This window comes from Hippopotamus amphibius, chromosome 1 (genome assembly GCF_030028045.1).
Source record: "Hippopotamus amphibius kiboko isolate mHipAmp2 chromosome 1, mHipAmp2.hap2, whole genome shotgun sequence".
Taxonomy (NCBI): Eukaryota; Metazoa; Chordata; class Mammalia; order Artiodactyla; family Hippopotamidae; genus Hippopotamus; species Hippopotamus amphibius.
The window spans coordinates 204095226-204116638 of NC_080186.1; the positions used below are offsets into that span (position 1 = coordinate 204095226).

Consider the following 21413-nt stretch of genomic DNA (forward strand, 5'->3'; position numbering starts at 1 on the left):
GAACAAAACTTTCCCGCAAGCAGTTTTTTTTCAATTTTAATTTTTTCTTCAAATGACTACTGATTTTCCCCCCAAATACTTAAGAATTAAAAAATAAAAGGCCAAAAAGGCCTTCTTAGAGCAAACTTGTTCTGTTCTTAATGATTCTTCTGGAACCATAGTCAATGAAATCATCTTGAACACAGTAATGTTTGTTTTAGGACAGACTTTCTGATTTCTCATTCCAAGACAAAGACTGAAAAATCCAAACCAAGAAATATTTCTCCCAAACAAACTCTGCACTGTTTGGATGATCCTCTTCTTAGCTGGGCTAAAATGCTTGATGGAGTTATTTTTAACTGGGAACAGAACATTCATTCTGGAAAGTGTTCAGATCCCTAATTTCATAATGAGGAGAAATACATACTTTTGATGAAAGACTATGTAAACTACAGTACTCTGTCAACACTCAGGTACAAGACCAACAGTACATTTTATGGTTTGTAGGAGTAAAGGTCAGGTGTTAACTCTGGATCACCGGTATCAGTGTAGGAAGACTCGGGGTGCTGGACATCATCTAGACAGAGTTTGTTTCTTTGCTCAGGCACAATATTTCCTCATAAATAATGAGCCTGGGTGATGCCAAATGGATTCTATGGTTTTTATTGATGGTTATTACTTTTAGTAAACAATGTTAGCCATGTAGCATCATTAAAAAACAACTAATATTCTTGGAATATGTCCATTCTATTAACTGATATAAATCAATCCAATTAACTGACATAAATCAATTCAGTCTTTCATTATAGCAGTTAATTTTCAGGTTGCACAAAGATAAGTAACATATTCTGAACACAACAATCACTTCTGGGTTAATCATCCAGTACAACTCACAGATTCCTATTATACAGCTGCATGTACTCAGAAAGTTTTAGCACAGAGCCAATACAAATATGAAAGTACCCTCATTCAAATGGTTCCTGAGGTGCTAGAGGTGGGTGTCGGCAATGGGGATCCTTCTGAGTTCTACGATCTGGGAGTCAGTCAAGGTGCCTCCTTCCTGGCTGCCTTGACCAGATTCATTATCACTGACACTGAGACCAGCACCTGCAATAGAAAAAGAATAAACACAAAACTCCCAACTATTAGTTCAGCAAATTAAGGGTCAAGTTACATTAAGTCAACACGTTTATTTCTATTATATTAGTAAAAAGTGAGCCATACATTTAGAATAAATATTATTAATACCTAACAATTATAAAACTGCATTTTAAATTCCTTTTGGCCATTTTCACAAGTACAAGTTAATTTCTAAAGACACGAATTTGAGTTCTCAATCTTTTTTTCTGTTTCTACGTGGTTGACAGATATAACTTACTTTGAAGAACAGCATTTCTTAGTTGGGGGCTTACTAAAATAAATCATGCAGGTTATTAGAGTTTTTCAGCAGGGGGTTAGGATTTGCTGTTAGAAAATGTAAAACCTCCACCCTATGTGTACTGAACCTAGTAGGTCCTTCAGCTGAGATTCAGTGTGGGCAGGGATCCGAGGAGAAAACCGTGAATTGACAACACCTGGTATCATATCAGTGCCCAGAAGACACTGGCTTTGAATGACTCAGATCTGATCCCAAGATAAAAATAATTATGTAACACAGTGCCAAAACAGAGCCACACAAGAATCCCACAAAGCTAGCTGTTAACTGCAGATAGCGCTCCGAATCTCTGTTTTGAGGAAGCTCCACTATTTATCACATTTTTTCACAGCTCAGAATAATTCAGAAAACTTGACACTATGTTAAACTAGCACCTTGTTTTCTTTTGTAATGTGCAGAGGAACACATAAACACACACACACACGCACACACTCCTTCTTCCACACACACACACACACTCCTCCCTCTCACACACACACACACGCACACACTTTCTCCCCCCCACCCCCCACCACAGAGAGAGAGAGAGAGAGAGAATAGGGATGTGGTCACAGGGTGTGCTGTTGGCTGAATCACCAGAGATTACAGTTCCCAGCCCCATCCCCTCTGCTGGGCACAAGACTGCAAACAAGAAGGAAAGTGAAAAACCAGTTGCCTGGGCAGCAAGAGACTTCCCTTTCTGTCTGAGATGTAGGAAAGGCAATTCTGCAGAGTTGGTAGCTATGGGAAGATGGTGGATTAGCTTCTTAACCTATTTGGAGATGGAAGCAGGAACCCACTAATGACCTCTTTCTAGCCACACGCTCCTTCTTTGGGGTCTCTGTCCTTCCCACCCTCTCTCTGTTAAAGGCTGCTGTTGAAACCCCACTTCCTGGTTTTGCTTCTGTGACGCTGCACTGGCCCCTCTCATCCTCTGACTTGTTGACTCTTCCCAAAGCTCTTCTACTTTCTTGTGCATCTCCTCCTGCTGTCTGACCTCTGGAGGGCTTGTCTTCAGCTCAACTTCAAGACCCACACGATCTATTTGACTCTCGCCTGCTCTCTAGCCTAACGTCTCACTAGAGCCGCTGGTCACTCCCTTTTCCCACCGTGTTATTATTCGAGCATTTCTGCCTAGGATGCTCTTCCCCTGCCCCCTCAACATTTTAGCCTGGCTGCTTCCACTCTTCCTATAAACATCAACTCAGGTAGCATCCCCTCTGCTACCCATGGAAACAGGATGATTCTCTTCTAAAATTTCTGATTCTCCCATTGGATCATGTCTCCTTAGCTCACAGGACAGCACCCAGCACACTCCAAATGTTCGGTAAATGTTTGCTGAATGTATTAATAAACTATGCTCTGCGTCTTAGTTCTTGGAAATGACTCTTCCATTTTTATTGCCTGCCCTGTTCCTCTGACCCATTCTGCATTCCCCTGCCTTCTCCAGAACAAACATTAGTTCCTATTGTCAATCACATCAAGCCTGGAACTCTCTGCCTTGCCTTTCAAGATACTCCTAACCCAGATGGACCTCACCAGACACACATATTCCAACTTCTGCCCATTGGAAATCTTTCTCATAGTGATCAGTTCTCTTGACTGGTCCTGCATGTGCCACATAAATCCAGCCTGAGTGTCTTCTTACCCATCATGAAGGGCCATTTCCACACCCTTCCGCAAATACTTCTTTCACTATTCTTTCAAGCAGGGAGTTGGAGGATGCAATATTTGAAAAGTCCTAGTTTACACCTGAAAAAATTATTACTCACATCCCTTTTATGCTCTCAAATTTTCCTGGTATGGATGATAAATTGTAGGGTACCTCTATATATAATGTACATGTAAGTCATGAAGTGAAATGTGTAACAAATCCCCATGAACTCTTTCCTCAAGTTAAGAACTAGAATATTACCAATGACAATGTATTTTCAAAAATTTAGTTAGTTGCCATGATTTAAAAATGAATACATTTAACATAAAAAATCAGATTCGGGGTTTCTCTTTAAAAAGCAGAAGACAAGGCAACACTGGGCCTATATTTCTGGATTGTATAAAACAACAACAAAAATGTGGACCAGGTACTACCTTCTGGTATGCTGCTGTTTTTATCAGCCCTCTTGACTCACTTGTGGTGTTTGACTGGCCCTACATTTGAGGAACATCTGAATTTGCCACACTGTCTTTGAGGGACAAAGAGCCCTGTTTCTCTGCCCGGGTAGCAGAGGAACTGTCTGACTTAGATGAACCTCCAAGTGGACCAATGACACACTGCTACTTGGTAAAGAGAAGGTGACTGAGACCCTGAGGCCTATAGCAGCTTGATCTGGGTGAGTAACAGAGCTGCCCACTATGGAGTCAATTACAGAGAAACAGAGAGGACGCCAGCACTAGCACCAGGGAAGAGTGGGGCTTAAGGAGCCAATGAGCACCAACTCCCTCTGATCTCAAGGTTGGCCCGCTCCAAGTGCCACCAGGAATGCATAGGCGTCTGCCCAGCGTGGGGACAAAGCACACCAGAAAGAAGTTGTGAACTGAGAGCCTGCTGAGCCGACCGTGAGGGACAGAGCACCCTGGGCTGGGAGGTTCAAGGCAGGGTGCAGCTTTACAAGCGACCGGGTGTCACCAGCTTGTTCAGTAGCCCAGGGCCCTGGGAAGATGTCAGCAAGTTTTAGACACAGCCTCCCCCGAGTCACCGCATCTGTAAGATCCACCTCCTTCTCCTTTTCAATTTCCTCCCCGTTGACATAAATGCACAATACCTGAATCCTAATCCCTCACTGAGACTCAGAAAGGACACATTCTACACACAAGTGTAACACGGCAGAACTGGGAATACAGCCCAGGTTTCTTGTCTCTTTGTAATTCATTCAATGGGCTAGGAAGGTATTTGGCAGGAAGTATCCTGATTTTCTGAAAGGTATTTTCATGCTTACATTTTAAGCCAAAAATTCATGAAAAATCCAGTAACTGTGATAACAGTTTACTCTCCCCCTTGGTAGACTAAATGGGCAATGCCAAAGGAACTATAAGTAATAATTCACATTCATCTAGAGTCTCTCCTTCCCTCAACATCTCAACATACTTTAGTTATTAGGAAAGTGTGAGTATTAGTCCTGTTTTACAGACACAGGGACTGAGTGGAGACCAGAGGTGTTCATTAAGTTGCTGATGTCACACAGCAGGGAAGTCACATCATGAAGATATCCAATTGGACTCCTGACCCCAAATGTAGGGTGTTGTCTTTTACATCCTACAGCCTTTTATGGGGACAGCTCTAATCGTGTGACTTCTTTGTCCTGCAGGTTTCAAATGTTCACATTTGTCTATAGAATAAATTTCAAACTTGGCATATTATCAAGCACTAACCTACATCACCTGTTATGGTGCAGGTGTTACAGAATACATTATGAATATTTAAAACTGTTTTTAAGCCTAACTATAAATCGAACCCAACAAGTCATTTATACTATGTACTGAATTTCAATTCTGCCAGACACTGTGGTAGATTCTTCACAATCTCCAAACTTCAAGGAAACTTACAATAAGAACCTTATTTGATAAATGAGGAAACGGAAAGGTTGAGTTCCTTACTGAAAGTCACGTAGATAGTAGACTGCAGAGCTAGGATGCCAACACAGAGCTCTCTGAACCCAAAGCCCATTCTTATTTTCTATGGACTTTTAAAATGCAGCAATGATACAAAAGTTATACTCAGTCAATCTTCTTCTGGGGAAAAAAAAATCAATATCTTTCCAAATTTTACTTTTCCACTTTGATGCCCACCTAACTTTGTTTGGTACACTGGGCTGCAGAAGTTCTTGAAGTTAAATAAGTCATTGTAGTGATGTCTCTGAAAGACAAATTTATTAATGAGTTCTTTGAGGAGTTCATGAATTAAGACCTTGATTCTGAATGTTTTCATTTGTGTTCAAGGACTTGTCATTTCTTTTCTTCTGACTGAAAAAGAAACCACTGAAAGGTTTGCAGTAGGGAAACGTTTACCATGACATTAGTGTCATTGACCTGAGGTAAAAATCAGGAAGTTAAGGGACCAAGGATGATGGGGAATCAGATCAGTCTCTCTGGGAGAAGCCCCTGTGAAGAAACACCCTGCTTCTAAGCCCAATAGGCTCCCAGCTTGACATTTTCTAGAATCTTGTCAGCTTTGGATCACTATAAAAATGCCAGTACTCAAAGCACATCTTGTTAGGGGTGTAAACACAGTGCCTGCCCCTCCATCCCGGACTCACGCTCTGTGTAGGCTGAATTTGTTCTAGTTAGCGCAGTACCTTCTCCTCTTCCCTACAATGGAGGCTGTCCTAGGGTGATTGTTCTCATTCTCCCAAAGTCCTGGCTGCGGACACTGATGATACACTGGAAAGTTCTGTTAAAATAACTGATAATAACGTGGCACCACCAGTCTAGAACCGAGTGTCTCATTTGCCTCCGGAGAGGCTGATGAGTTTCAGGAACAACTAGTTGAAAGATATTATGTCGTCTTTTTAGAGTGAAATGTGTATTTCTCACAGAAAGACAATTTTAAAAATGAAAAAGGTCAATGGTGTTTTCTTTTTCTTCGTGTGTGTGTGTGTTTTTTTTTAAAGGAATTCAATATGGTTAAAATTTAAATGGAAAAACAAGTCCACGACTGGCTTTGAGGCAAGGGCTTCTGTTTTATATCAATTAAATGAATTTCAAACATAAAATATATTACATTAGGATAAAATTCGGTCTTGGGAGTAGAATGGTAATACAAACTCAAAGAGAAAAGAGAATGGCGTAAAATTTCCAACTGTAAAAGAAAGGCTTGCTTGTATATCTTTAAAATAAAATGAATTACAGTGGGTATCAAACTGCTCTGGTACTTAGACCCTTAAACCCTAAAATTTATAATACAATAGAAATGACATTGTTCAATATTTTTAAACTTATGATTAAAACCTTCAAATGTTTATTTAGATGTATGCAAAGGGTAACATAGCTTTTCAAAGTTCTTTAGGGATTTAAATGAAAAAGACTTGGAAGACCCACTGTTCCCAGTACTTGACTTGGAGTGGCTTGCAGTTAAGGTGGACCTGAGATAGGTCCAGGTTTGCAAACTCAAACAACACAGATGTCAGGGAGGCTCACACAGATCAGTGGCTCACACAGGTTTGGTGGGCCCTGGACAAACTGAGGAGGTCAAGTCCTGTGTAAAGAAGTGGCCATTACTCAGCCCTAATCAAGTAGTGTTGTGCTGGATTTTAAGCACTCTATTGATAGATTTTTTCTTTTTTAGAAGTTCTGGATTTTTAATGGGATATCTCTAAATTTAAAATTTTGGCTCAAAAAAGTGTTAAAATACAATGAGGATCAAATAAAACTCTGTTGGTCCAAATCGGGCCTATGTGTCAACTGCGAATTCCACTGTGGATGGAGTGGCAGGTGGACTGCTCCTTTGATTTGACTATGTTGGAAAGTGTCTAGGGGTTGGCACTTGATTATTATAGTACCTTCTCTAAAAATAGAGGGGGCCAGTGTTAGAGACTGCTATTGTGGTCTTTTTAAGTATTTACTTCCTAAAGAGTTTAGTGAACTCTAAGGAATGCTAAACTCAGTCTATAAGTAAGCAAGTCATTCCAGGCATTCCTGAATGGAATGCACTTAATACTTGTCATATATATAGGACCCAGTTCTAATTTAATTATGTTGCAAGAATTCATTTTATGCTTCCAGTGCTGTAACATCAACTGACTGCATAGCAGTGCTGGGGACATAATCTATCCTGGGAACTGCTTGTAATCTGAAAGCCCCCTTTCAGTACTAACTCAAATAAGCATCTTATATAGCCGTTCCTTCCTCCTTCATGAAACCCTCTTCTCTTCAGTTCTTGTGCTGACCATGCTACACTGTCCTCTGTGGGACCCTCTTCTATTCACTCTTAAACGTAGGTATTATCTTAGATGTTCTTCTTGTTTCCTTTCCTTTCTCGTGTTTTCCCTTCTTTCCTCTCCCTTCCTCACCACTTTTCTTCTCATCTCTTAGCTTCCACACTTCCAGACTAAGCTGATTCACCCGCATAGCTTCAAATGTAATCTCTGCATGATGGCTTTCAGATCATGACCTCCAGCCCTGATCTCTCGCCAAAGATCCTAACTTGAATATTTAAGAGCCCTCAGGCTGAATGATGAAATTACCCAAGTCTGAACGCATCAGTTTCCCCTTGAAAATGAATAAACAAGCAAGTGTTCTATGTATGATTCCTTAGTCACCTAGGTGAGAAGTGTGAGCCTTTGCTGACTGTCCTCTCAGTGTTTCCTCAGCATTCTTCTTATACTTTTTCTTTCCACTTCCCAGATTTGAGGCCTAAACCTTATTCCCTGGGACCGTGGTAATCGCCTCTTAGCCTTTCCGATTTTGCTTCTAAATTTATTCTTCAGGCTTCCCTAAGAGTTATTTTGCCTCAAAACCAGTGGGAACATGCTGTTCCTCTCCTCAAAAACCTCCATGGCTCGCTGGGTTCTATAAAAATCCCATCCCTCAGCATGACATCTGGAGAGCACTTAACATCATGCAGGATATCAGGAAGTGTTCTGCTCCCCCAAATGAATCTATCACTAAACGTGTTCTGGAAGCCCCAGGTTAAATTAAGTGAAGTGGGTTTCTTTACTCTAGGACTTTTTAGAGCTGCTAAAATGCCCAAGTGAATGGTGAATCTCTGCAGTTTTCCAAATATACTTGGTCAGGGGATTCTTTCACCGAGGATGTCTATGAATATCCCAAGCTCGCTGAAACCCAGTTGAGGAACTACAGTAAATTATTAACAAGGCAGGTAAACTGCTTTCTGGGCTTTTCTCCTGTGGCGTGGCTTCTCACCCTCCTCCCCAGCCACACTGCATGCTTCTTCTCCCCAGGCAGGCCATGTACCCACAGTCCTGGGCTTTGGCTAATTCTGTTCCCTCAGTCTGTAATGCCTTTCTTCCACTCTTTGCTTACTTAAGCTCTACATATCTTCAAGAATCAACTGAGCAGGTTTTTAAAAAAATTTCCTTGAATTCTCAATAATTAATAACTCTTTCCATTACTCATTTAACTCTTCATGTCATGTTTGTATAATGTCTATTCCTCCAAGCAAACTGTTTCATTTTTTCTTTCATTCACTCATTCATTCATTTTAAAAAATATATTTATTTATTTGACTGCACTGTGTCTTAGTTGCAGCATGTGGGTCTTCATTGTGACATGCAGGATCTTTAGTTATGGCATGCAGGATCTTTAGTTGTGGCATGTGAACTCTTAGTTGCAGCATGTGAGATCCAGCTCCCTGACCAGGGATCAAACCCAGGCCCCCTGCATTGGGAGCATGGAGTCCCAGACACTGGACCACCACAGAAGTCCCCATTCATTCATGCATTCATTCTGCAACAACATCTACAAAAGGTTTACCAACTGCCAAGCACTAATCTGACATGGGAATATATATATATAGTAGAATGCACTTTTGAATTTCAATAGGTTCATCTGAGCACAGACATATCTTCTTGCATGTTTGTACATCTAGAAATGAAAAAGTTCACTGAACTTTTTGTAACAGTGACAGTTCAACATTTTTCTGAGGGAAAAAAGAAAAAAAAAGTTGCATATTTGATTTGAAAACAACTCTCCATTGGGGTCACAGGTTGAGTAGAGCTGAACATATAGGAAGAGCCAATGAAATACTACATGTGACGGCACTTTGGAAACTATAGAACTACATGAGGCCTATTATGTTGCCTTTAAAAGTTTCTGCTTCACAGATACTCTATGAGAAATTCTCTTTGGCAGGTCAAAGGCACAATTCTCTCAGAGAGGTCACTACCAGATTCTTATGACTCAATAGCATATTGGTGTTGTAGCAAGATTCCAGTGTAGAATATTTACATCTAGTTAGATTATGCCTTTCTTAAAAGCAAATTGTCAATTATTTTTAGGTTGCCTCATATTTGGTGCCAAGAATAAAATATTCTAGAATTCGGCTGGGATGAGGAATGGGTCATGAGAATCGGGACAGGCTAAGGGTGACTGATTGTACTGTGGCTTCACAGGAGGAAGACATAAATTGTAGCATAGCAAGAATGCCTACTTCTAATGGGGTTTGTGGGTTCACATACCAGTTTTTAATGCAAATATCAAGTCATCAAACTCCTGGGCCTCCTCATCGGCTATCAGTGACCCCTGGCCATACCCTCCAGAGGAAGGGAACGCGGCGCCATTTTGTGGGCTTGGCTTTAAGTCAGGGCTGGCCTGGCTGGCTTGTTGGAAGGATGCTCTCTCCCAGTCAGGTGGTACCTTTTTGGGTTGGAGTTGGGAGAAAAGAAAACCATAATATGAGTATATACATATTTACCCTGAAATCTACATGAGCTATTTATCTCTGCATCTCATTATAAAGACTATGGGAAAGGGCTGTTGAACTGTTTAGAATTGAGACCTTTCATTTTACCTTCGTTCCTTAGAAAAGGATGTCTCTCCATGAGACAATCTAATCTGGTGATGCTAAACAATTTCTCTATGAGAATTATTTGTAGATTTCTACGCTGTCATGCGTGGAAAAAGAGAATTATTTTTTAATTCAATCAGCACATTAAATTTTTTCATAGAATAGGTGCAGAAAAAGCTGTTAAAAATATAAGAACTAGAGAAAAACCCTCCTAATCTTTAAGACAGAACATAGAATTTTAAATATAGTAGCTATCTAAGAGGATATACTGAATTGAAAAGAAAAGCTCTTTGATAGAATTCTGAAGTCCTCCTTTTTATTTTATTTTATTTTTTTTTTTTTTTGGCACACGGGCTTAGTTGCTCCGTGGCATGTGGGATCTTCCTGGAGCTGGGATCGAACCCGTGACCTCTGCATTGTCAGGCAGATTCTTAACCACTGCGCCACCTAGGAAGCCCCATGAAGTCCTCCTTTTTAAAAATTAAGTGATTAAAAAGATAGTTCTATCTTGAAATGAGTAAATATATTTGCTTCCCTTTTGGTTACTGGTAAATAACCCCTTAATCCTTCCTTTCCTAGGGCTTTCCCTTCTCTACGTGGCTTAATAGAATGTCTCTGCCAGTCCCTCACTGACAGCTGGATCAAGGCCAATTCTAAGCCTCTGAGGAATGCAGAGCACACTTTAGGGTATGTCACTGTGCCCCACCCCCAATGGGCATTCAAGTAGTGGCTCAGGCCAGGAACTGAACTGTCACAGCTGCTGCCTCCAAATATAAGGTTCTCTGAGAGACTGCAGGGATGCCTCACACTGAGAAAAGTGATCTGAGGGCTGGAGAAATAAATTTGAGAGAAGAAAAAACCTTAAAAAATGTCATGAAGAAGTAGAACATCTAGCCTAGCACTGTTCAATACAGTGATAGTTCAATACAGTTCAGTGTAGCACTGTGATGCCACAAATGTTTTATATCTTTGTTCTCCATTATGGTAGTTACTAGATACTTGTGGTTATTGAGCACTTGAACGGGGCCAGGGTGATAGATGAAGTGAATTTTTATTGTTATTTAATTTTGGCTAATTTAAATTTAAACAGACACACATGGCTAATGGCTAATGTATTGTATAGTTCAGATCTAGACAAATGCTAAACTGGGTAGCCAAAGAGACAAAATTTTTTTTTAAAGATTTGCTCCCATACTGCTAATCTAAAAAACATCCATTTCTATTGTTATCAACTGTGATGATACTGAAAACTGAAAATAATTCAGTTTTAAGAACTTTTGGGATCTAGAAATAGTATTAGATTGCTAAACATTTAAGGGTAATAAACACATACCCTAATTTTTAAATATGGTACTTTATTTGTGATCACTTACCTTAATTTTTACCTGACATGAATAAAATTACTTTCTAAATTAACGTGGAAGACAAAAAAATATCACTGAGCATGTAGATTATCTACCTATTTACCTACTTAACTATCTACAAACTGTTTTCTTTTCAGACAGATGTACTTTGATTTCCTTCTATTTTTCAGGATGCAAACACAAATACTATTCCCTTGGGCTCTTTAATACAGAGACACTAATACAGGCTGTGTAAGGAATGGTAGGCGAGCACATCTCAGGCACTGTAGAAATTGTCAGGGACCTGATTACCACCTCTTCCTGGATGAACGTCTTCAGGTATGTTTTAAAATACGAGCAGTGGTGCCAACGCTATGGGTGGCACTACTGATAGGTTGGTGACAATGTGATTTAGACACAAGAACCCAAAATGATGTGGAGGGAGAACAGTGGGAGGTGTTTGTGTGTTGGGACTGAAGTAGTGAATTGGGATAAGTAAAGGAAGAGAGTTGTGAAAATATTTTCAGGAAGAAACAGTACTTGAAAAACCATTTCTGAAGCAGATTCAGTCACTGCTGTATCAAATCAGGAAGCTTTTGGAGAAAGATGACAAATTATGCTCTGACTTCCCAGTACAAACCGCTGGTTAATAGAGCTCACAAAATAGGGAAGAAAAAAAATTCGGTAACAGACATGATACCATGGTAAGCACAGCAAATACCAGAGATCAGAGAATGTCAGTAGGAAAAGGATTTAAAAGTGACACAATTTAACTTGTACTCTATAAAACGGAAAGGTTGTCTATGAAAGAGTGACAGAGAGGAAGAGAGAGACAGGGGCAGAGAGGAGAAAGGGCAAGAGCAGGCACCCCCTCCATAGCGCTGATGAGATTCTGGGTGGACTTGCTGATCTCCCCTCCGGCAGGAGGCATTCCACTCCCGGCTGTGAAGAAGGCTGTGCTGGGTCCTGGGTGCCCATTCATCTCCACTGTGTAGCTGGCCTTCATAGGGCAACATGTCTGGTTGTGTAGAATGAAATAAACCACAAAAACATAAAGTCCCTGCAAAAGAAGAGAACACCAGCATGTTAAAGGAAGTCCTGCTACCACAGCTGAAGAATAAACACGGCTGTAAGCATAAGCTGATTTCCTACAAGTGTTCTCCAAATTCTACCCAAAGCTGGGAATGACAGAACATGTTCGAAGTCTAGCAAGAGGCCATTGTAACTTTCGAAATGTCACAAAAGGTCTTCAATGTCATTTGAGAAAACTGCACTAACAAGTCATTTCTTCTTGTTTAAAACATCAGTAACTCTGAAAGCTAGCTCTACGAATATATAAGAACAGAACTGCACGAGTCTATCTGATGAGCTGTGTACATTTTGTTTTAGAGGGCCAACCTCTTGCCTTCTGAAAAGTTCCTGTCTTGTCCCACCTATCTCACCATCTCATTTTTTTTTTTTTAAGCAAAATGGCGAGTAATGCTCCCGCAACCTCGGAGACTGAGGGAAGGGCAGCACTAATGAAGTCTTCTAATTTTGTTTACGTATTTCACCTACTTATCTCAGTTGGAAATACAATCACTGGGTAGGGACTCAGAATGGACTGCTTGATATTTAGCATGCCTTGCTTCTCAGTAAACGCTGCATGAGAAGGACAAAGCGATCCTGTGCATTCTTAAACATCTGCTGGCCCTTTAAATTCTTTTGCAACCTAGTCAAACTCTTGACAATGGCTCCCCTTCCCTCACAGAGAGCAACTCACATTTTGCAATTGTGCTGCAGATATTGCCTACACTGGCTTTCCTTCATGATTTCTACAAGGGATCTACTGTATACTTCCAATGGTGCTTCTATAAAGCTTGGTAATTTTGACCTTTACACTTGGCCAATAAAATATGTTAAACTGCGCCTTTTGTGTCTGTTAATCCTGGTGTTTAAGTTTTGGAAGCAAATAAGAATCTCCTTAATTACTAAAATTCTTAAATTAATCCGCAAAAATGAAAGCAAAACACTTAGCTTGTTAAAGAAAAAAAAGCAGTTAATGTTAAGATTCTTCATAAAACACAAATAAGTATCATCATTTTTTTAAAGTTTGCATTCTCCCATGGCTCCTAATATTTCTGGCAGTGTAGAAGCAGTAAAGCAAGTAATATTGTGGACTTGAAACTTGTATCTGCTGGTATAAACAGTAAAAAGTCTATCAGAAAATCCTCAAGGCACAAGAATTACAACTAACTTTTAACGTAAAATGAAATTAGAGGACAGTCTGCAAGGTAGGAATGCTAGCATTTGATCTTTTTTGCCATTTCTGGAATACTGTTATAAATTAGGATTTTCTCCTCTTTCTATTGGAATGACCCCTTCCTGAGTTGGCACCCAGTCTATATAATTAACAAATATGTTTTAAAATCAGTGGTTTATCTGCTAAAAATATTTTAAAATGTAATTACTCTAACCATGATATAAAATTAGTAACAGAAACATTCATTTCCTTTTGAATTGGGCCTGTTTGGGTTTTTTTGGAAACAATATTAACTTTCTAAATGACGTAGGGTAAGCAAATTAGTTTCACGTGCAAATGATGTCATGCACATTAGCAGAAACAAATCTTCCTGAAAACACATACGCATCCAAAATTTTTCTTGTACAAGTAATTTTTCACATGGGTATGACCTAATTATATTGGCTACAGCAATAGACAAAACAGGAAAAAAATTAAACCGTCAGCCTTAAAAACTGAGAATGTCACGGATTTATTTCAGGATTTCTCTAAGTATTACTAAGCGATAGGGTACAAGCTAGATCAGAAGGGGCAAAAAAAAAACAACCACCCATGTCCTAAAAATCCATCTCCAAGGACCCATTTGTTAAAACAGCACAGTCTCTCTTGTTTGTTTTTATATCTAGCCTTTTGTGCTTCAGAGAAGGAACTGTCTGCTGAAAATAACTTGCATGCGAAAACTGCATGTTCTTTTTTTTCTTTCTTAAAAGTATATTTACATATACAGTAAATACTTTGAATCTTTTAGATGTGTGCCAGGAAACATAAACACTGTTAAAATGGAAGAAAAGAATGTTTAAATGCAGGTTGTATGACATTTGCCTGTGTCCAGCCCAGGCTAGGCAAATATAGAAAAAGGACCTTCATTATCCAAAGTACTCAGCTGTGGAGGTTTCTGACCTCAGAGTAAAAACAAGTCCCTGTTCCAAATGCTGTATGTTAAATCTCAGGCTCTCCTTTGTACGGTGTTCTGTAAACGAATTTTAAGAGAGAATCTAGAATCTCAGTTATTCAGTCCAATGTGCTGACCACCCCTCTGTGCACTGCCAGGCAATGAGATGCAAGGATAGAACACTGGCTCCTACTCCCATGTTGCTCACAAAAACAACAATATCCTACAAAATGATAGGTTAACTGTTTCAGAAGCAGGACATATATAATTCATCTGTCCTTCCTATTCTTTATTTAGTGAAAGCTTAGAGAGAAGGAAATTCTTTCTGTACATCGCTGTTTTGATTATTTTGTTGGATTTCCTACTATAATGATGAAAAATGTTTTCAAAAGTCTTTAGTTAGCTTGTATCTGGTTTGGTCAATTTTGGATTTCTTCTGATTCAGGAATTTAAACTTATTAGCAAAGGTTCAGTGAGACACAAATGAGACCATAATGACCTAAAGGAGTTAATAAATACTCTTTAACATCTCAAGGAGCAAATAAGTACAGGAGATTTCGGCTGCATATCTCAATAATTTATGTCGGTTCCATACGAGGTGGGAAAGAATCAGCATTGCCATTTGACAAATTTACCAGCGAAGTGATGGGAGAGGAGAAGTGGGTTAAATGGGAAGTTGATTAAGCTGCCTGTCTCTGAAGGAAGTGAAGTCTCAGGGCTTCACACTGATTTGGAGACCTCATCTGAGTGTCCCCTCTGAGGACCAAGACACAGCCCTCAACTAAGAACAGTTAAGCTTCGTAGGACTTGTAAAAAGATCTCAGAGGGGTGCAAAATCAGGTATCAAACCGTAACTAAAGGCACATTGTCTTAGGCAGCAGTCCTTTTTGTCTCTGCCTCTCCCATCCCATAATTTCTTCAGGTTATAAAAAAGTGGTTAAAATATCAAATGCATTAGATGAACTCACTTAGCAACTGCCCAGGTTCATTCCTTTAATTTTATCCATCTCTAAATGAAGTGAAACATTACTTCTTTATTTCGTCTGCATTCTGAATGCTGGCCTGCATACACAGCCAGTTAGAGCTAGTGTGACAGACTTCATGCTACATCCTTCACCAGTGAGCACGGACACACCCACACAGCAAGAGCTCTCAGCAATCGTGAGCTGAATGTGTTCAGCATCCTGACAGATTGACTCCACGTGGCCTCTATTTCTAATATTTATTTTAGATTCTGGCGAAGAGTTATTAGGTATGATAAAAATATGCTGGTGATAGTGCCTAGCTGGCCATTAAAACACAAAGAATTGAATCAGTCTAGATAATGAGGGATTGGTCTTACAGAAACCATGTATCTCACAGATGCCATGAGAGCTGACGAACAACTGTGCTGTCAGTAGCTGGAACTGATTATGGATAAGGCATATCATGACTCAGAAAATTTGAAAAAAGGAAGAGATTAAATTCCAATGAATTAAGATGAAAAAAGATAGAGATTAAAGGAATTTCAGAAGCTACTCAGTACGAAAAATACTCAAGAATTGGTAATTGCTATCCTTGAAATAGGGAATCCAATGCATGTAACTGAAGATGATAAAAAAATATAATACTAACACAAGAAAAGTTAAAACAAGGAGAAAAAACAAAACAAGACAAAAACAATCTGCAGATTGAAAGTATAATACTATGTACCAGGTACATTTTTTTTTCCTTATAAATTTATTTATTTATTGGCTGCATTGTGTCTTCGTTGCTGTGCGCGCGCTTTCTCTAGTTGCGGTGAGCAGGCAATACTTCTTGTTGTGGTGCGCAGGCTTCTCATTGCAGTGGCTTCTCTTGTTGCAGAGTACAGGCTCTAGGCATGTGGGTTTCAGTTGTTGTGGCACATGGGCTCAACAGTTGTGGCTCACGGTCTCTAGAGCGTAGGCTCAGTAGTTGTGGTGCACACACTTAGTTGCTCCATGGCATGTGGGATCTTCCTGGACCAGGGATCGAACCCGTGTCCCCTGCACTGGCAGGCAGATTCTTAACCACTGTGTCACCAGGGAAGTCCTGTACCACGTAAATTTTGATACAGATTCTTTAATACCCCATCATAGCCTTATAAGGTTTTAAACTTTAAGAGATTCCAGCAGAAAAAAAGTCAATCTCTTAATAAGTGATAAATTTTAGGCTGCCTTTAGACTTCTTTACATCAGCTTTTAGTGTTAAAAGACAATGGAGTGGACTTCCTAGGTGGTGCAGTGGGTAAGAATCTGCCTGCCAATGCAGGGGACACGGGTTCAATCCCCGCCCCAGGAAGATACCACATGCCGCAGAGCAACTAAGCCTGTGCGCCACAACTATTGAGCCTGTGCTCTAGAGCCCATGAGCCACAACTATTGAGCCCATGTGCCGCAACTACTGAAGCCCAAGTGCCTGGAGCCCATGCTCTGCAACAAGAGAGTCCACTGCAATGAGAAGCCCGTGCACCACAACGAAGAGTAGCCCCCGCTTGCCACAACTAGAGAAAGCCCATGTGCAGCAACGAAGACCCAACACAGCCAATAAAATAAATAAATAAATAAATTTATATTAAAAAAAAAGACAATGGAGCAATATCTATTTAGTTCCGTGGGATAAAGTGGACCAAGAATATTATACCCAGCCAATATGGCATTTGAAATTATCAAACATAAAAATAATGCTGGGAATGCAGCACTCATAAATTTTCTTGGGGAAAAAAACTTAAAACCCAAACTACATGATAATAAAATATAACTAATAAAGAGATGAATTGTCTACACCAAGGAAAAAACAGAATTCAGTAACGATGATGGCAAAAGGATCATGTAAAAGGACCTGAATTGGTGCATTTAGATACAGGACCAATCTTTTTTTTTTTTTGTAAGAACTTTTATTGAGATACAGTTAACATTCAATAAACTGCATATATTTAGAGTGTACAATTTGGTATCCCAATCTCCCAGTTCATTCCCCACCAACCCTCTCCACTTTCCCCACTTGGTGTCCATATGTTTGTCCTCTACATCTGTGTCTCTATTTCTGCCTTGCAAACCGGTTGATTTGTACCATTTTTCTATATTCCGCATATATGTGTTAACATACGATATTTGTTTTTCTCTTTCTGACTCACTTCACTCTGTATGACAGTCTCTAGGTCCATCCATGTCTCTACAAATGTCCCAGTTTCATTGCTTTTTACAGCTGAGTAATATTCCATTGTATATATGTACCACATCTTTTTTATCCATTCATCTGTTGATAGACATTTAGGTTGCTTCCATGTCCTGGCTATTGTAAATAGGGCTGCAATGAACATTGGAGTGCATGTGTCTTTTTGAATTATGGTGTTCTCTGGGTATATGCCCAGGAGTGGGATTGCTGGGTCATATGGTAACTCTATTTTTAGTTTTTCAAGGAACCTCCACACTGTTCTCCATAGTGGCTGTATCAATTTACACTCCCACCAACAGTGTAAGAGCATTCCCTTTTCTCTACATTCTCTCCAGCATTTACTGTTTGAAGATTTTCTGATGGTGCCCATTCTAACCCGTGTGAGGTGATCCTCATTATAGTTTTGATTTGCATTTCTCTAATAATTAGTGATGTTGAGCAGATTTCATGTGCCTTTTGGCCATCCGTATGTCTTCTTTGGAGAAATGCCTGTTTAGGTCTTCTGCCCATTTTTTGATTGGGTTGTTTGTTTTTTGATATTGAGCTGGATGAACTGTTTATATATTTTGGAGATTATTCCTTTGTCTATTGATTTGTTTGCAAATATTTTCTCCCAATCTGAGGGTTGTCTTTTCATCTTGCTTATAATTTCCTTTGCTGTGCAGAAGCCTTGAAGTTTCATTAGGTCCCATTTATTTATTTTTGTTTTTATTTCCATTACTCTAGGGGGTGGATCAAAAAAGATCTTGCTGTTATTTACATACAGGACAAATCTTAAAAAAATTATGAGAATTATAGTTATAGATTCAAATGTAAATTTTAAGTCTAGACAATGTAAAAAGTATAATATTAACCAAAAAAATACCTAAGGTTGGGAAGAGTGAAAATGGGAGGAGCTCTGAGTATTGATGATTTTATCATCTTTTATAGTATGTAGTCAATTGATATTATAAAATTGAAATACCTAGGTGATAAAAAACAGTGATTCCAATCCTTTACTGTATTTATAATTTCTTTTCTTAATTTAAGAGAGACCTTTATCTTTCTTGTGATGATTAGAATATCTTTTGTGGTGTAGAAGCATTTTTTTGATATTCAACAATTATTTCTCTTCCACTTTAGTTTTTCTTGTGACAAATTCAAATAAGTTGAAGTTAAATTTTGTATATTATAACAACTATAATATGGTCACATATTTAAAATTTATTTATAATTAGGCATCCAATCATATTTAGTATGTCTAGAAAGATGTCTGAAGTGATGTTCACTTAATGTTATTTTTACTTTGAAATAGTCAATAGTCTTTGAGACAAAATGACATACATATGTATAAAGTAGGAATGATTTGTTAAATGATCCTTTATATTTAATAACTTACTCTTTCTGGTGTTCTCCACTAACTTCCATAGGATTGGATTTATCTCATATCATTTCCCTTTCCCTTCAACCTGCATAACTTCTTTTTAGCCTTTCTTGAAGCTCAGATTTTTTTGAAAAGAAATTCTTTCAGCTTTCGTCTGAAAACATCTTTAATCGCACCTTCCTGTTAGAGGGATATCTTCACCGGATATAGATTTCTAGGTTAACAGGTTTGGGTTTTTTGTTTGTTACAGGACTTTAAAAATGTCATTCCACTGTATTCTAGTTTGCAGAGTTTCTGATGAGAACAGTATTAATTTTTATCATTATTTTCTTGAATACAATGTTCCCGTCACTTCCACAAGCCTCCCTCCTCATGATCTCCTATTCAGATTTTCAGAGTTTGACTACGATATGCCTAGACATATTTTTATTTGCTTGGGATTCTCTAAGCTGTTTGGATCTGTGGTTTGTACTAACAAAGTTGGAAAATTCCTGGCCATTATTATAGTCACCTAATATTTATAAGGATTACTTATGGATGAAGTTTGAAGTGACTTTAAAAGATTTTAATCTTTATATTTTTATTTCAGTTCATAATAAATAGTTATCATTTTTCCAAAACCAATAATGATTATAAAAAAGTCTAAGCAACTTTGTCAGTACATTAGTAATAAAGGGAACGTGGACACAGGAACCATTTATTAATACTGTTTTTCTTTTCTATGTTTTTAAAACTTTGAAGCACAAAGATATTAAAATGATAGAATACTGTTTTTGGAGACCTAGGGAAAATGTGCAATTTCAAAATCTCCAGGTATATGTTAATTTTGTTACAAAACATAGTTAAGAAATAGGCAGTGTAATCCTACAAGTGGCCTAAACAAAACCACCTATCTTTTGGATAGCCTAAGAAAGAGGACAAAACGATGCAGGATATAGGACTTAGAGGAATGAAATCGTCATTAAAATTAGGCTTTCAACTCAAAAATTATTTCATTAAATTGTAACCTCCTAGGAAGCAAGAGATTATGTCCATTTAGCTCACTGTTATATTTTTTAGTTTATAGTATGGTCCCTGGCAAACAGGAGGAACTTAAATATTTGCCAAATCAGAGATTCTGGTTTTTAAGTTTCATCAGTGGGAGAGGGTAGGGTGGGGTGTGGACAGGCAGGTGTTGATTTTAGTCCTGTGATTTTCTCACTGTAGTTAGGTAACTTGGTAGTTGCTCAATAAAACTTGGTCTTGGCTCAGCCTTTGAGTTTTACCTATTACATGTGCTAAGACCCTCTCGTGGGAGGATGAAACATCCACTCTTGGCTGGGTCTCTGTTCTTCTGCGTCTGTGTCCCTCTGGTGGTAGGCTTGTTTGGTGCTGAACCCCCAGATGACTTCCTGGCTGTCTCTGGCTTCTCTGCTGGGACTAGGTTTGCATACTGCTGCTGCTTTTTCTTGTGACTACTTCTCCTTAAAGGGCTTCACAGCTTCTGCTTTTGCTCTCGCCTTGGCATACACCCCTGTGAAGTCGCCGTGATTTCTTGTTTCTGGCTTCACATAGCTCTTGAGCTGCTGACCTACTGCTGTTTTGCATCATCAGTGACTTAGCAGCAAAGATAACAGATGTCATGCCAGTGACAGAACTGAAAAGACAAATGCAGTATCTACGCATTTGTACATTTTTTTCAGGTGAGAGAAAAGAAGGAATTTCATCTTTCATTGCTTCATATTTTTTGAACTGCTCTTATTTTTCACAGTTTAAGTTGCTTTTGTTAATGTTTTTATTTACAATAAGAATCTTCACTCTAACATGTGCACTAAATATACAGAGAAAGGAATCAAGTGAGTCATCTTGATGGCCACTGTTATCAGCGCAACTGTAACATTCAGAACGCTTTGGGATCAATTATCACCAAACCGCTCTTAAAATATTTGGTTGGGATCAGTAATTACCTAGTGTTCACCATGAGTTATGCCAAGTTCTTTTAAAATTTCTTACTAATTTAAGGGACACTATATATTCAGAACAAGGAGAGTCAGTAGAAGTTCAGTTAGCTTAGTCTGCTGGCTTCAGACATGTCTGTGACTGAAACACTTAGAAAGATGTCTACTCTAAATTTTGTAAGTCCTAGAAGCAACAATTCTATATTTTTTTTATCATAAATATCCAGACAATTTATGTTTTCTTTTATACAACTGAAGTTTCTACCTGAAATTTAAGAACATATTTCTCTTGTGTGTCACTTACAGACAGGAGAAACATTTGGTCAGTCTTCTTTGAGATTAATACTCATGAATCAAAAGACAATTATTAGGTTGTGCCTGACAATTTCATCTCCAGACGGTATGGTCCCCGTTCCTTCAGCCTTTCCTCTTGAACCTTGTTCTCCAGGACTTCATCGCGGAGACTCTCAATGTCCTTTATGCTTCTGTTAAGTTTCAAAGCATGGAGTGCTAACCCATCGTGATACTACTGATCAGGAGCCAGACTGTTTTTGACAAGATAGACG

General features: G+C 38.9%; 1 protein-coding gene across 1 annotated transcript in view; it reads right to left on the minus strand.

Annotated features, from left to right (window-relative positions):
• Nucleotides 1-318: 318 nt before the first annotated feature.
• The window catches only part of ADGRV1 (adhesion G protein-coupled receptor V1), a 472618-nt gene continuing 451523 nt past the window's right edge, over nt 319-21413 (minus strand). The window contains exons 89-91 of the mRNA XM_057739390.1: nt 12066-12257; nt 9526-9703; nt 319-1086 (exon numbers count right to left, since the gene is read on the minus strand). Coding sequence (XP_057595373.1) covers nt 968-1086; nt 9526-9703; nt 12066-12257 — 489 coding nt within the window. The 3' untranslated portion in view covers nt 319-967. The remainder of the gene's footprint in view (nt 1087-9525; nt 9704-12065; nt 12258-21413) is intronic.